We start from the raw sequence: 16,897 nt of genomic DNA, 5'->3' as shown, positions 1-16,897 counted from the left end.
TGTATTTTTGGACACCGATTATGGCCGATTACATTGCACTCCACGAGGAGACTGTGTGGCAGGCTGGCTACCTGTTATGCGAGTGCAGCAAGGAGCCAAGGTAAGTTGCTAGCTAGCATTAAACTTATCTTATAAAAAACAATTTTAACATAATCACTAGTTAACTACACATGGTTGATGATATTACTAGTTTATCTAGCTTGTCCTGCGTTGCATATAATCGATGCGGTGTCTGTTAATTTTTCATCGAATCACATCCTACTTCTCCAAACGGGTGATGATTTAACAAGCGCATTCACGAAAAAAACACTGTCGTTGCACCAATGTGTACCTAACCATAAACATCAATGCCTTTCTTTATAATCAATACACAAGTATATATTTTTAAACCTGTATATTTAGTTAATATTGCCTGCTAACATGAATTTCTTTTAAACTAGGGAAATTGTGTCACTTCTCTTGCGTTCTGTAAAAGCAGAGTCAGGCTATATGCAGCAGTTTGGGCCACCTGGCTCGTTGTGAACTGTATGAAGACCATTTCTTCCTAACAAACACCGTAATTAATTTGCCAGAATTGTACATAATTATGACATAACATTGAAGGTTGTACAATGTAACAGCAATATTTAGACTTATGGATGCCATCCGTTAGATAAAATACGGAATGGTTCCGTATTTCACTGAAAGAATAAAAGTTTTGTTTTCGAAATGATAGTTTACGGATTTGACCATATTAATGACCTAAGGCTCACATTTCTGTGTGTTATTGTGTTATAATTAAGTCTATGATTTGATATTTGATAGAGCAGTCTGACTGAGCGGTGGTAGGCAGCAGCAGGCTCGTAAGCATTCATTCAAACAGCACTTTCCTGCATTTGCCAACAGCTCTTCGCTGTGCTTCAAGCATTGAGCTGTTTATGACTTCAAGCCTATCAACTCCCGAGATAAGGCTGGTGTAACCGATGTGAAACGGCTAGCTATTAGCGTTTGGTGTGCGCGCTAATAGCGTTTCAATCGGTGACATTACTCGCTCTGAGACCTTGAAGTAGTTGTTCGCCGCGGCTTTTGTGGAGCGATGGGTAACGCTGTTTCGAGGGTGGCTGTTGTCGATGTGTTCCTGGTTCGAGCCCAGGTAGGGGTGAGGAGAGGGATGGAAGCTATACTGTTACACTGGCAATACTATAGTGCCTATAAGAACATCCAATAGTCAAAGGTATATGAAATACAAATGGTACAGAGAGAAATAGTTCTATAATAACTACAACCTAAAACTTCTTCCCTGGGAATATTGAAGACTCATGTTAAAAGGAATATCAAGCTTTCAAATGTTCCCTTGTTCGGAGCAAGGAACTTAAATGTTAGCTTTCTTACTTTCTTCTCCAACACTTTGTTTTTGAATTATTTAAACCAAATTGAACATGTTTCATTATTTATTTGAGGCTAAATTGATTTTATTGATGTATCATATTAAGTTCAAATAAAAGTGTTCATTCAGTATTGTTGTAATTGTCATTATTACAAATAAATAAACCGGCCGATTAATCGGTATCGGCTTTTTTTTGGGTCCTCCAATAATCGGTATTGGTATCGGCGTTGAAAATCCATAATCGGTCGACCTCTAGAACTGACAGGTGCTGTGAACATAGAAATAGAATGAGTAGAACAAGATTAGGCTAGATAGATTCTATGGCTGTGACCTGCATGTCTGTATGTACAGTAAGTCGTCAGACTGGGCTATTTCGCCCTAGCGCTGTCTTAGTATGATGCCTTCGGTCGCTTCTCAGAATAGACCTTGAATGGCTTTTTAGTTGCTTCTAATAGTGGTTACAGGAAACATAGCTTAACTGGCTTCTAATGAAATAGTAGTTTCAGGAATATGAACATAAGTCATGAATGACAGCTTTAAGGGGGAGTCAGTGTTACACTCTGCCCCATAAAGTAGAAGCTCTTATCTCTATCTTTTCATCCATGGAAATGTTCCCAGTGCCTCTCGTAAAGCAGCTGCTCTTGTGTAGTATTTTCACACACACACACACACACACACACACACACACACACACACACACACACACACACACACACACACACACACACACACACACACACACACACACACACACACACAAATACACACTCTTTCAAACAAATTGCACAAGGGCCGTTTGGGGAGGAAATTTACGCTTCCCATTCCCATAAGACACTGCTGTTCATTTCATAACTAAGCTAGGGCCGTGTCCCAAATGATCAAAAGTAATGCACTATATAGGGAATAGGGAGTGTGGGATTCATCTGGATTTCCACCTGCCATTTATCATTCCCCTCTACCTGCACCCCTGTGCTTCACTATATATTAAATTCAGCTCCTACCATTCCCCTCTACCTGCACCCCTGTGCTTCACTATATATTAAATTCAGCTCCTACCGTTCCCCTCTACCTTTACCCCTGTGCTTCACTATATTTTAAATTCAGCTCCTACCGTTCCCCTCTACGTGTACCCCTGTGCTTCACTATATATTAAATTCAGCTCCTACTGTTCCCCTCTACCTGCACCCCTGTGCTTCACTATATATTAAATTCAGCTCCCACCGTTCCCCTCTACCTGCACCTGTCACGCCTTGGTCATTGTATTTTGTGTTTTCGTTATATATTTGTTCAGGCCAGGGTGTGACATGGGTTTATTGTGTTGTCGTATTGGGTTTTTTTTAGGCATTGGGATTGTGGTTGATTAGGGGTGTGTTTAGTTTAGGCTTGGCTGCCTGAGGCGGTTCTCAATCAGAGTCAGGTGATTCTTGTTGTCTCTAATGGGGAACCGTATTTAGGTAGCCTGGGTTTCACTGTGTATTTCGTGGGTGATTGTTCCTGTCTCTGTGTAGTTTCACCAGATAGGCTGTAATTAGGTTTCACGTTCCGTTTTGTTGTTTTGTATTTGTATCAGTTATTTCATGTACCGCGATTCATTCATTAAAGACATGAGTAACCACCACGCTGCATTTCGGTCCGACTTTCTTTCGACAAACGAAGAACGCCGTTACAGAATCACTCATCACACAATGACTGAGCGGCGTGGTAACAGGCAGCGACAGCAGGAGCAGCAAAGGGAGGACGTTATGGACAGCAGAAGTATGGAGTATACGACGTGGGAGGAAATAGACAGGTGGGCGGTCGACCCAGAGAGAGTGCCGGAGCCCGCCTGGGATTCGCTGGAGCAGTGCGAAGAGGGCTATAGCAGAATGGATTTGGAGAGGCAATCACGACGGCGCAGAGGAAAGCCCGTGAGTCAGCCCCAAAAATTTATTGGGGGGGCTCAGAGGGAGAGTGGCTGAGTCAGGAGACAGACCTGAGCCAACTCTCCTTGTTAATCGTGAGGAGCAGCGATCAAAGGACTTCTGGACTTGGGAGGAGATATTAGACGGAAAAGGACCCTGGGCTCAGCCTGGAGAATATCGCCGTCCCAAGGAAGAACTGGAGGCGGAAAAGCGGAGAGGCGCTGGTATGAGGAGGCAGCACGGCGACGCGGATGGAAGCCTGAGAGTCAGCCCCAAAAATTTATTGGGGGGGGGGGCTTAAAGGGAGTATGGCTATGCTAGGTAGGAGACCTGCGCAAACTCCCTGTGCTTACCGGGGGGCTAGAGAGACCGGGCAGGCACCGTGTTATGCTATGGAGCGCACGTTGTTTCCAGTGCGGGTGCATAGCCCGGTGCGGTTCATACCAGTCCTTCGTATTGGCCGGGCTAGAGTGGGCATCGAGCCAGGTAAGGTTGGGCAGGCTCGGTGCTCAAGAGCTCCAGTGCGCCTGCACGGTCCGGTCTATCCAGAGCCACCTCCACACACCAGTCCTCCGGTAGCAGCTCCCCGCACCAGGCTTCCTGTGCGTGTCCTCGATCCAGTACCACCAGTTCCAGTACCACGCACCAGGCCTTCAGTGCGCCTCGCCTGTTCAGCGTAGCCAGCGCTTTCCCCCTCTCCTGCGCTGTCGGAGTCTCCCGCCTGTTCAGCGCTTCTAGAGCCTTCCTCCTCTACAGCGCTGCTGGAGTCTCCTGTCTGTTCAGCGCTATCAGAGCCTTTCTCCTCTCCTGCGCTGTCGGAGTCTCCCGCCTGTTCAGCGCTTCTAGAGCCTTCCTCCTCTACAGCGCTGCTGGAGTCTCCTGTCTGTTCAGCGCTATCAGAGCCTTTCTCCTCTCCTGCGCTACCGGAGTCTCCCGCCTGTTCAGCACTTCTAGAGCCTTCCTCCTCTACAGCGCTGCCGGAGCCTCCTGCCTGTTCGGAGCAGCCTGAGCTGCCAGTCTGCATGGAGCAGCCAGAGCTGCCAGTCTGCATGGAGCAGCCAGAGCTGCCAGTCTGCATGGAGCAGCCAGAGCTGCCAGTCTGCATGGAGCTGCCAGTCTGCATGGAGCTGCCAGTCTGCATGGAGCTGCCAGTCTGCAAGGAGCTGCCAGTCTGCATGGAGTCTGCATGGAGCTGCCAGTCTGCATGGAGCTGCCAGTCTGCATGGAGCTGCCAGTCTGCAAGGAGCTGCCAGTCTGCATGGAGTCTGCAAGAATCTGCCAGTCTGCATGGAGCTGCCAGTCTGCAAGGAGCTGCCAGTCTGCAACGAGCTGCCAGTCTGCAAGGAGCTGCCAGTCTGCAAGAAGCTGCCAGTCGGCAAGGAGCTGCCAGAGCTGTTAGTCTGCATGGAACAGTCAGAGCTGTCAGTCTGCAAGAAGCCGCCAGAGCTGTCAATCTGCATGGAGCAGCCAGAGCCGCCAGTCAGCATGGAGCAGCCAGAGCCGTCAGTCAGCATGAAGCAGCCAAAGCCGTCAGTCTGCCAGGATCCGCCAGTCAGCCAGACTCTTCCAGATCCGCCAGTCAGACAGACTCTTCCAGATCTGCCAGTCAGCCAGACTTTTCCAGATCTGCCAGTCAGCCAGACTCTTCCAGATCTGCCAGTCAGCCAGACTCTTCCAGATCTGCCAGTCAGCCAGACTCTTCCAGATCTGCCAGTCAGCCAGACTCTTCCAGATCTGCCAGTCAGCCAGACTCTTCCAGATCTGCCACTCAGCCAGACTCTTCCAGATCTGCCACTCAGCCAGACTCTTCCAGATCTGCCAGTCAGCCAGACTCTTCCAGATCTGCCAGTCAGCCAGACTCTTCCAGATCTGCCAGTCAGCCAGACTCTTCCAGATCTGCTAGTCAACCAGACTCTTCCAGATCTGCCAGTCAACCAGACTCTTCCAGATCTGCTAGTCAACCAGACGCTTCCAGATCTGCTAGTCAACCAGACTCTTCCAGATCTGCTAGTCAACCAGACTCTTCCAGATCCGCCAGTCAGCCAGGATCTGCCAGAACTGCCAGCCAGCCAGGATCTGCCGGATTCAACTGCCTGGCTGGGCTTCCTCTCAGTGCTGGGCTTCCTCTCAGTGCTGGGCTTCCTCTCAGTGCTGGGCTTCCTCTGTCCCAAGCTGCCCCTCTGTCCCGAGCTGCCCCTCTGTCCCGAGCTGCCAGTGAGTGCCACTGAGTCCAGTGGGGTTCTGGGTGAGGACTACTAGGCCATGGTCGGCGGCGAGGGTGGATTATCCCAGGACGCGTAGGAGAGGAACTATGACATTAATGGAGTGGGGTCCACGTCCCGAGCCGGAACCGCCACCATGGACAGACACCCACCCGGACCCTCCCTATGGTTTTGAGGTGCGTCCGGGAGTCCGCACCTTAGGGGGGGGGGGGGTTCTGTCACGCCTTGGTCATTGTATTTTGTGTTTTCGTTATATATTTGTTCAGGCCAGGGTGTGACATGGGTTTATTGTGTTGTCGTATTGGGGTTTTTGTAGGCATTGGGATTGTGGTTGATTAAGGGTGTGTTTAGTTTAGGCTTGGCTGCCTGAGGCGGTTCTCAATCAGAGTCAGGTGATTCTTGTTGTCTCTGATGGGGAACCGTATTTAGGTAGCCTGGGTTTCACTGTGTATTTCGTGGGTGATTGTTCCTGTCTCTGTGTAGTTTCACCAGATAGGCTGTAATTAGGTTTCACGTTCCGTTTTGTTGTTTTGTATTTGTATCAGTTATTTCATGTACCGCAATTCATTCATTAAAGACATGAGTAACCACCACGCTGCATTTCGGTCCGACTTTCTTTCAACAAACGAAGAACGCCGTTACAGCACCCCTGTGCTTCACTATATATTAAATTCAGCTCCTACTGTTCCCCTCTACCTGCACCCCTGTGCTTCACTATATATTAAATTCAGCTCCAACCGTTCCCCTCTACCTGCACCCCTGTGCTTCACTATATATTAAATTCAGCTCCTACCGTTCCCCTCTACGTGTACCCCTGTGCTTCACTATATATTAAATTCAGCTCCTACTGTTCCCCTCTACGTGTACCCCTGTGCTTCACTATATATTAAATTCAGCTCCTACCGTTCCCCTCTACCTGCACCCCTGTGCTTCACTATATATTAAATTCAGCTCCTACCGTTCCCCTCTACCTGCAGCCCTGTGCTTCACTATATATTAAATTCAGCTCCTACCGTTCCCCTCTACCTGCACCCCTGTGCTTTACTATATAAAATGATTATATAAACACACTGCCATCACATCAGTAGTCTAAGAGAGGACCTGCTCTGACATGTTACAGCATCTCCGGAATGTGTACTGTAGCTAGCTAGTCCCACACTATGTGTGTGCCTGTATTCGTGTGTGTGTGTGTATGCATGTGTGTGTGTGTGTGTGCCTGTGTATGTGTGTGTGTGTGTGTGTGTGCTTGCCTGTGTGTCCGTGCTTGTGTGTGTGTGCCTGTGTGCGTGTGTGTGTGTGTGTGTGTGTGTGTGTGTGTGTGTGTGTGTGTGTGTGTGTGTGTGTGCCTGTGTGTGTGTGCCTGTGTATGTGTGTGTGTGTGTGTGTGTGTTTGCCTGTGTGTCCGTGCCTGTGTGTGTGTACTATAAACTGGCTCAGCGCTGCTCAGCTCTGTGTTTTATCTTGTTCTTGATTCAATGTCTTGTTTACAATAAACATTGGAGACTAAATATTATTGACATGTTGTCAACAGTCTAAGCCAACCCCGTCTGTTTTGCCCCATATTTGCTGTCCTATCACACTTAGAGTACTGTCCAGTTATATGGTCAATCCCTGGTCCTATCACACTAAGAGTACTGTCCAGTTATATGGTCAATCCCTGGTCCTATCACACTTAGAGTACTTGCTCAAAACAGGGCTGGTAGATTAGCTCTTCATTGCTTTAAACAGGGCTGGTAGATTAGCTCTTCATTGTTCTAAACAGGGCTGGTAGATTAGCTCTTCATTGCTCAAAATAGGGCTGGTAGATTAGCTCTTCATTGCTCAAAACAGGGCTGCCAGATTAGCTCTTCATTGCTCAAAACAGGGCTGGTAGATTAGCTATTCATTGCTCAAAACAGGGCTGGTAGATTAGCTATTCATTGCTCTAAACAGGGCTGTCAGATTAGCTATTCATTGCTCTAAACAGGGCTGTCAGATTAGCTCTTTATTGCTCTAAACAGGGCTGTCAGATTAGCTCTTCATTGCTCTAAACAGGGCTGGTAGATTAGCTCTTCATTGCTCTAAACAGGGCTGTCAGATTAGCTCTTCATTGCTCTAAACAGGGCTGCCAGATTAGCTCTTCATTGCTCTAAACAGGGCTGTCAGATTAGCTCTTCATTGCTTTAAACAGGGCTGGTAGATTAGCTCTTCATTGTTCTAAACAGGGCTGGTAGATTAGCTCTTCATTGCTCAAAACAGGACTGGTAGATTAGCTCTTCATTGTTCTAAACAGGGCTGGTAGATTAGCTCTTCATTGCTCAAAATAGGGCTGGTAGATTAGCTCTTCATTGCTCAAAACAGGGCTGCCAGATTAGCTCTTCATTGCTCTAAACAGGGCTGTCAGATTAGCTCTTCATTGCTTTAAACAGGGCTGGTAGATTAGCTCTTCATTGTTCTAAACAGGGCTGGTAGATTAGCTCTTCATTGCTCAAAACAGGACTGGTAGATTAGCTCTTCATTGTTCTAAACAGGGCTGGTAGATTAGCTCTTCATTGCTCAAAATAGGGCTGGTAGATTAGCTCTTCATTGCTCAAAACAGGGCTGCCAGATTAGCTCTTCATTGCTCAAAACAGGGCTGCCAGATTAGCTATTCATTGCTCTAAACAGGGCTGTCAGATTAGCTATTCATTGCTCTAAACAGGGCTGTCAGATTAGCTCTTTATTGCTCTAAACAGGGCTGTCAGATTAGCTCTTCATTGCTCAAAACAGGGCTGGTAGATTAGCTATGCATTGCTCAAAACAGGGCTGGTAGATTAGCTATTCATTGCTCTAAACAGGACTGTCAGATTAGCTCTTCATTGCTCTAAACAGGGCTGTCAGATTAGCTCTTCATTGCTCTAAACAGGGCTGGTAGATTAGCACTTCATTGCTCTAAACAGGGCTGTCAGATTAGCTCTTCATTGCTCTAAACAGGGCTGCCAGATTAGCTCTTCATTGCTCTAAACAGGGCTGTCAGATTAGCTCTTCATTGCTCTAAACAGGGCTGGTAGATTAGTTCTTCATTGCTCAAAATAGGGCTGGTAGATTAGCTCTTCATTGCTCAAAACAGGGCTGCCAGATTAGCTCTTCATTGCTCTAAACAGGGCTGGTAGATTAGCTCTTCATTGCTCAAAATAGGGCTGGTAGATTAGCTCTTCGTTGCTCAAAACAGGGCTGCCAGATTAGCTCTTCATTGCTCAAAACAGGGCTGCGAGATTTGCTCTTCATTGCTCAAAACAGGGCTGGTAGATAAACTCTTCATTGCTCTATCTATATGAATCTTATCCAAATGCATCACAATCTCTCATGGCTTCATGTTGAACACAAGTTACTATCCAGCCTTTTGATTTTCTTCAGGAATGTTATATTTAAATTTTTTTTTTTTTTTTTAAATTAAAAAAAAAAGACCTGTTAGTACATACCGTAATTTCCGGACTATAAGCCGCTACTTTATTCCCACACTTTGAACCTCGCGGTTTATACAATGACGTGGCTAATTTATGGATTTTTCCCGCTTTCACAAGATTCATGCCGCCAAAAAACTGAGCACCGTCACATAATGTGACGTAAATCGAGCGCGCTCAAACTTCCCATCATTCTGATTACGGTAGTAATTTTGTCACCCTCATCATGGCAAAGACACGGAGAAATGCATATGATGCAGCTTTCAAGTTGAAGGCGATCGATCTGGCTGTTGGAAAAGGAAATAGAGCAGCTGCACGAGAGCTTGGCCTTAATGAGTCGATGATAAGACGTTGGAAACAGCAGCGTGAGGAACTGTCTCAGTGCAAAAAGACAACAAAAGCTTTCAGAGGGAAGAAAAGCAGATGGCCCAAAGTATTTGCAGCCCCTCAACATCAGTGTAAATCGTGCATTTAAGGTGGCGCTCCTTGTTCAGTTCAACACGCATAACCACCAAACCAGCCAAGGACAAATCATCTTAAATCTACAGTTTTATGTAGAGCCATAGCTGAATGGAACTCTTTACCGATACATATTTCTCAGGCAAAAAGTAAATCCACCTTCAAGAAAAATAAAAGAACATCTAATGCTATAGACCATATGACTGGAAAGGAAATAGAAAGAACATCTAATGCTATAGACCATATGACTGGACAGGAAATAGAAAGAACATCTAATGCTATAGACCATATGACTGGACAGGAAATAGAAAGAACATCTAATGCTATAGACCATATGACTGGACAGGAAATAGAAAGAACATCTAATGCTATAGACCTTATGACTGGACAGGAAATAGAAAGAACATCTAATGCTATAGACCATATGACTGGACAGGAAATAGAAAGAACATCTAATGCTATAGACCATGTGACTGGACAGGAAATAGAAATATTATCTAATGCTATAGACCATATGACTGGACAGGAAATAGAAAGAACATCTAATGCTATAGACCATATGACTGGACAGGAAATAGAAAGAACATCTAATGCTATAGACCATATGACTGGACAGGAAATAGAAAGAACATCTAATGCTATAGACCTTATGACTGGACAGGAAATAGAAAGAACATCTAATGCTATAGACCATATGACTGGACAGGAAATAGAAAGAACATCTAATGCTATAGGCCATGTGACTGGACAGGAAATAGAAATATTATCTAATGCTATAGACCATATGACTGGACAGGAAATAGAAAGAACATCTAATGCTATAGACCATATGACTGGACAGGAAATAGAAAGAACATCTAATGCTATAGACCATATGACTGGACAGGAAATAGAAAGAACATCTAATGCTATAGACCATGTGACTGGACAGGAAATAGAAATATGATCTAATGCTATAGACCATATGACTGGACAGGAAATAGAAAGAACATCTAATGCTATAGACCATATGACTGGACAGGAAATAGAAAGAACATCTAATGCTATAGACCATATGACTGGACAGGAAGTAGAAGGCATCAACTGAATGTTAAATGTGTTTCCTGTCAGGTATTTGAATTGTCTGTATTGTCTACTTGTTGAATGTTTGTGAAGTCGTGATTTGTGGTTGTTTGTAATGTCAGATTAATTGGTGTTGGACCCCAGGAAGATTAGCTAGAGTTACGGTGTTAGCTAATGGGGATCCTAATACAAATGACAAATGGCTGTCTCCAGACGATGCAAGGACAATGCCTCATCATGTTTAATATGAATAATCGTCTCAATAGGCCTGGCTATTGGGCTGGTTTGTAAGTAGGTTAGGTTTGGTTAGGTTAGGTTTGGTTAGATTTGTTTAGGTTTGGTTAGGTTTGTTTAGGTTTGTTTAGGTTAGGTTTGGTTAGGTTTGTTTAGGTTTGGTTAGGTTTGTTTAGGTTAGGTTAGGTTTGTTTAGGTTTGTTTAGGTTAGGTTTGTTTAGGTTAGGTTAGGTTTGGTTAGATTTGTTTAGGTTTGGTTAGGTTCGGTTAGGTTTGTTTAGGTTTGGTTAGATTTGTTTAGGTTTGGTTAGGTTCGTTTAGGTTTGGTTAGGTTTGTTTAGGTTTGGTTAGGTTTGATTAGGTTTGCTTAGGTTAGGTTTGGTTAGGTTAGGTTAGGTTAGGTTTGGTTAGGTTAGGTTTGTTTAGGTTTGTTTAGATTAGGTTAGGTTAGGTTTGGTTAGATTTGTTTAGGTTTGGTTCGGTTAGGTTTGGTTAGATTTGTTCAGGTTTGGTTCGGTTAGGTTTGGTTAGGTTTGGTTAGGTTAGGTTTGATTAGGTTTGCTTAGGTTAGGTTTGGTTAGGTTAGGTTAGGTTTGGTTAGGATGGTTAGGTTTGGTTCGGTTTGGTTAGATTTGGTTTGGTTTGGTTAGGTTAGGTTAGGTTTGATTATGTTTGCTTAGGTTTAGTTAGGTTTGGTTAGGATAGGATGGTTAAGATAGGTTAGGTTTGGTTAGGTTAGGATAGGTTTGGTTAGGATAGGTTAGGCTTGGTTAAGATAGGTTAGGCTTGGTTAGGTTTGGTTAGGATAGGTTTGGTAAGGATAGGTTAGGTTTGGATAGGTTAGGTTTGGTTAGGTTAGGATAGGTTTGGTTAGGTTAGGATAGGTTTGGTTAGATTAGGTTTGGAGGTGCTGCTTATTGTATCCCAGGGCCTGGTTTTCCTCTACCCCTGATAGCCTCTTCCTCCACCCCCTACACACTGTCTGTCTGTCTGTCTGTCTGTCTGTCTGTCTGTCTGTCTGTCTGTCTGTCTGTCTGTCTGTCTGTCCGTGTGTGTGTGTCCGTCCGTGTCTGTGTGTCTGTCCGTCCGTGTGTGTGTGTGTGTATAAAAATCGTCTCGGGCCATGCTTAATATCACGGTGGTTGTGTCTGTGTTTTATTTTTCTCTGATCAAAAATCATTGCTAAATGGAAAAGTGTCTTTAAACTTCTCCTGCCCTTTTCACAGTGGAACCATGTTGACAGCAGGTCAAGCAGTAGCTTCATAATGCCTGTACGTATGCTGTAAATATGTCTGTTCTTTTGTCCTCCAGGACTTACAACAGAGGGCCTGTATCGCGTGAGTGGGAACAAGACTGATCAAGACAATATTCAGAAGCAGTTTGATCAAGGTAAAACACAGCTGCACTTGTCAACTCACTATTTTACTTGCGGTCCTCTCCTCAAAATGTATTTTTTCTTTACAAGCTCAGTGTTTTCCTTATTATCTTTACAAGCTCAGTGTTTTCCTTATTATCTTTACAAGCTCAGTGTTTTCCTTATTATCTTTACAAGCTCACTGTTTTCTTTATTATCTTTACAAGCTCACTGTTTTCCTTATTATCTTTACAAGCTTTCTGTTTTCCTTATTATCTTTACAAACTCACTGTTTTCCTTATTATCTTTACAAGCTTTCTGTTTTCCTTATTATCTTTACAAGCTTTCTGTTTTCCTTATTATCTTTACAAGCTCAGGGTTTTCCTTATTATCTTTACAAGCTCAGGGTTTTCCTTATTATCTTTACAAGCTCACTGTTTTCCTTATTATCTTTACAAGCTCAGTGTTTTCCTTATTATCTTTACAAGCTCTCTGTTTTCCTTATTATCTTTACAAGCTCAGTGTTTTCCTTATTATCTTTACAAGCTCAGTGTTTTCCTTATTATCCTTACAAGCTCAGGGTTTTCCTTATTATCTTTACAAGTTCTCTGTTTTCCTTATTATCTTTACAAGCTCAGTGTTTTCCTTATTATCTTTACAAGCTCACTGTTTTCCTTATTATCTTTACAAGCTCAGTGTTTTCCTTATTATCTTTACAAGCTCAGTGTTTTCCTTATTATCTTTACAAGCTCAGTGTTTTCCTTATTATCTTTACAAGCTCACTGTTTTCCTTATTATCTTTACAAGCTCAGTGTTTTCCTTATTATCTTTACAAGCTCTCAGTTTTCCTTATTATCTTTACAAGCTCAGTGTTTTCCTTATTATCTTTACAAGCTCACTGTTTTCCTTATTATCTTTACAAGCTCACTGTTTTCCTTATTATCTTTACAAGCTTTCTGTTTTCCTTATTATCTTTACAAGCTCACTGTTTTCCTTATTATCTTTACAAGCTTTCTGTTTTCCTTATTATCTTTACAAGCTTTCTGTTTTCCTTATTATCTTTACAAGCTCAGGGTTTTCCTTATTATCTTTACAAACTCTCTGTTTTCCTTATTATCTTTACAAGCTCAGTGTTTTCCTTATTATCTTTACAAGCTCACTGTTTTCCTTATTATCTTTACAAGCTCAGTGTTTTCCTTATTATCTTTACAAGCTCTCTGTTTTCCTTATTATCTTTACAAGCTCAGTGTTTTCCTTATTATCTTTACAAGCTCAGTGTTTTCCTTATTATCTTTACAAGCTCAGGGTTTTCCTTATTATCTTTACAAGTTCTCTGTTTTCCTTATTATCTTTACAAGCTCAGTGTTTTCCTTATTATCTTTACAAGATCAGTGTTTTCCTTATTATCTTTACAAGTTCTCTGTTTTCCTTATTATCTTTACAAGCTCAGTGTTTTCCTTATTATCTTTACAAGATCAGTGTTTTCCTTATTATCTTTACAAGCTCAGTGTTTTCCTTATTATCTTTACAAGCTCACTGTTTTCCTTATTATCTTTACAAGCTCAGTGTTTTCCTTATTATCTTTACAAGCTCAGTGTTTTCCTTATTATCTTTACAAGCTCAGTGTTTTCCTTATTATCTTTACAAGCTCACTGTTTTCCTTATTATCTTTACAAGCTCACTGTTTTCCTTATTATCTTTACAAGTTCTCTGTTTTCCTTATTATCTTTACAAGCTCTCGGTTTTCCTTATTATCTTTACAAGCTCAGTGTTTTCCTCATTATCTTTACAAGCTTTCTGTTTTCCTTATTATCTTTACAAGCTCAGTGTTTTCCTTATTATCTTTACAAGCTTTCTGTTTTCCTTATTATCTTTACAAGCTCAGTGTTTTCCTTATTATCTTTACAAGCTCACTGTTTTCCTTATTATCTTTACAAGCTCTCGGTTTTCCTTATTATCTTTACAAGCTCAGTGTTTTCCTTATTATCTTTACAAGCTTTCTGTTTTCCTTATTATCTTTACAAGCTCTCTGTTTTCCTTATTATCTTTACAAGCTCTCTGTTTTCCTTATTATCTTTACAAGCTTTCTGTTTTCCTTATTATCTTTACAAGCTTTCTGTTTTCCTTATTATCTTTACAAGCTCTCTGTTTTCCTTATTATCTTTACAAGCTTTCTGTTTTCCTTATTATCTTTACAAGCTTTCTGTTTTCCTTATTATCTTTACAAGCTCTCTGTTTTCCTTATTATCTTTACAAGCGCAGGGTTTTCCTTATTATCTTTACAAACTCTCTGTTTTCCTTATTATCTTTACAAGCTCAGTGTTTTCCTTATTATCTTTACAAGCTCTCTGTTTTCCTTATTATCTTTACAAGCTCAGGGTTTTCCTTATTATCTTTACAAACTCTCTGTTTTCCTTATTATCTTTACAAGCTCAGTGTTTTCCTTATTATCTTTACAAGCTCTCTGTTTTCCTTATTATCTTTACAAGCTCAGGGTTTTCCTTATTATCTTTACAAGCTCTCTGTTTTCCTTATTATCTTTACAAGCTCAGTGTTTTCCTTATTATCTTTACAAGCTCTCTGTTTTCCTTATTATCTTTACAAGCTCAGTGTTTTCCTTATTATCTTTACAAGCTCTCTGTTTTCCTTATTATCTTTACAAGCTCTCTGTTTTCCTTATTATCTTTACAAGCTCAGTGTTTTCCTTATTATCTTTACAAGCTCAGTGTTTTCCTTATTATCTTTACAAGCTCAGTGTTTTCCTTATTATCTTTACAAGCTCTCCATTGTCCTTATTATCTTTACAAGCTCAGTGTTTTCCTTATTATCTTTACAAGATCAGTGTTTTCCTTATTATCTTTACAAGCTCTCTGTTTTCCTTATTATCTTTACAAGCTCAGTGTTTTCCTTATTATCTTTACAAGATCAGTGATTTCCTTATTATCTTTACAAGCTCTCTGTTTTCCTTATTATCTTTACAAGCTCACGTTTCTTCTTTTTCGAAACTGAACAGGATCACACTGGTTCAGTAAGACGTCAGAGAGTGAAAGTGATTGGTTGGGAAAACCAATAATGACTCTTCCCAAGGACTTTTCTCCTAACTGTTTCATTTCATACACAAATATATCTGAATGACTGTGAATGGAAGTTTTATAACATACGGTGGATGGCTGATTGTATTAACCTGCTAATGAGGGAGTTCTGGGAATGTCCTATAATATGATTTAGACAAGGATGTAATCTCCACTCAGCTGCAGTGGGATCCTCCCCTCCCTCTTGTTATACATTTAGAAGTTATAAATACTGGTTGCAGTGTAGTGCAGTAAATATGGTCTCTAAATACGCCCGGACCAAGTCAAAATGACTCCAATTTGCCTTATAGCTTGACTTACACAAGCAATCAATTTGATGTATTTAGCCTGGATTGAATTACTGCGTAAACTCACTGGTTGGCTGTATTTCCCCGGGGGGAGCCATCGAGCTGTGTAAAGGGGCTGGGTGGAAAGATCTTCCTTCCATCAAGTGGCCAAATGACTTCCTATCCACGAGACACTGTTTACCGAAGCCACGAGCCACTGCCTTCTCTCTTTCTCACTCTTTCTCACTCACTCTCACTCACTCACTCTCACTCACTCTCACTCACTCACTCTCACTCACTCTCACTCCCTCACTTCTTTCACCACAGGAATTTGGGGAATTAAGTGCATTTTTCTCCCTCTTCCCTTTCCGTTCTCTGGGAGAGAGATCTACTCTGACAGCTGTCAGTTCATCTTAGGCCCTGTCCTGCTTTCACCAGCTCGTTCTCTCTCAGCCTCTTCCTTTTCTCACCACTCTTTATCTTGTTCTCTCACCAACTCTCTCTCCCTCTTACTCCTCCCCTCTCCTTCTTGCTTTCCCCCCTCTCTCCCCTCTCTACCCTCTTACTCTTTCCTCTCTCTCTCCCTCTTACTCTTCCCGCTCTCCTTCTCGCTTTCCCCCCTCTCTCTCCCCTCTTACTCTTTCCTCTCTCTCTCGCTCTTACTCTCCCCCCTCTCTCCCTCTTACTCTCTCCCTCCTCCCTTTTACTCTCTCCCCTCCCTCTTACTCTCTCCCTCCCTCTTTCTCTCTCCCTCCCTCTTACTATCTCTCCTCCCTCCTCTCTTTTACTCTCTCTCTCCCTCTTACTCTCTCTCTCCCTCTTACTCTCTCCCCTCCCCCTCCCTTTACTCTCTCCCTCCCTCTTACTCTCTCCCTCCCTCTTACTATCTCCCCTCCCTCCTCTCTTTTACTCTCTCCCTCCCTCTTACTCTCTCCCTCTTACTCTCTCCCCTCCCTCCTCCCTTTTACTCTCTCTCCCCTCCCTCCTCCATTTTACTCTCTCTCTCTCCCTCTTACTCTCTCCCCTCCCCCCTCCCTCCTCCCTCTTACTCTCTCCCCTCCCTCCTCCCTCTTACTCTCTCCCTCCCTCTTACTCTCTCCCCTCCCTCCTCTCTTTTACTCTCTCTCTCCCTCTTACTCTCTCCCCTCCCTCCTCCCTCTTAATCTCTCCCTCCAACTTACTCTCTCCCCTCCCTCCTCCCTTTTACTCTCTCCCTCCCTCTTACTCTCTCCCTCCCTCTTACTCTCTCCCCTCCCTCCTCCCTTTTACTCTCCCCTCCCTCTTACTCTCTCCCTCCCTCTTACTCTCTCCCCTCCCTCCCTCTTACTCTCTCCCTCCCTCTTACTCTCTCCCTCCCTCTTACTCTCTCCCCTCCCTCTTACTCTCTCCCCTCCCTCTTACTCTCTCCCCTCCCTCCTCTCTTTTACTCTCTCTCTCCCTCTTACTCTCTCCCCTCCCTCCTCCCTCTTACTCTCTCCCCTCCCTCCTCCCGTTTACTCTCTCCCTCCCTCTTACTCTC

The 16,897-nt window shown here is 43.2% G+C and overlaps 1 protein-coding gene across 1 annotated transcript in view; it reads left to right on the top strand.

Annotated features, from left to right (window-relative positions):
* LOC135525662 (rho GTPase-activating protein 5-like) overlaps window positions 1-16,897 on the top strand; it is an 80,495-nt gene that overhangs the window by 43,905 nt on the left and 19,693 nt on the right. The window contains exon 4 of the mRNA XM_064953417.1: window positions 11,978-12,055. Coding sequence (XP_064809489.1) covers window positions 11,978-12,055 — 78 coding nt within the window. The remainder of the gene's footprint in view (window positions 1-11,977; window positions 12,056-16,897) is intronic.

This window comes from Oncorhynchus masou, chromosome 32 (assembly GCF_036934945.1).
Source record: "Oncorhynchus masou masou isolate Uvic2021 chromosome 32, UVic_Omas_1.1, whole genome shotgun sequence".
Classification (NCBI taxonomy): domain Eukaryota; kingdom Metazoa; phylum Chordata; class Actinopteri; order Salmoniformes; family Salmonidae; genus Oncorhynchus; species Oncorhynchus masou.
The sequence above is the reverse complement of the archived record's forward strand: the minus strand, read 5'-3'. Positions and strand labels throughout refer to the sequence as shown.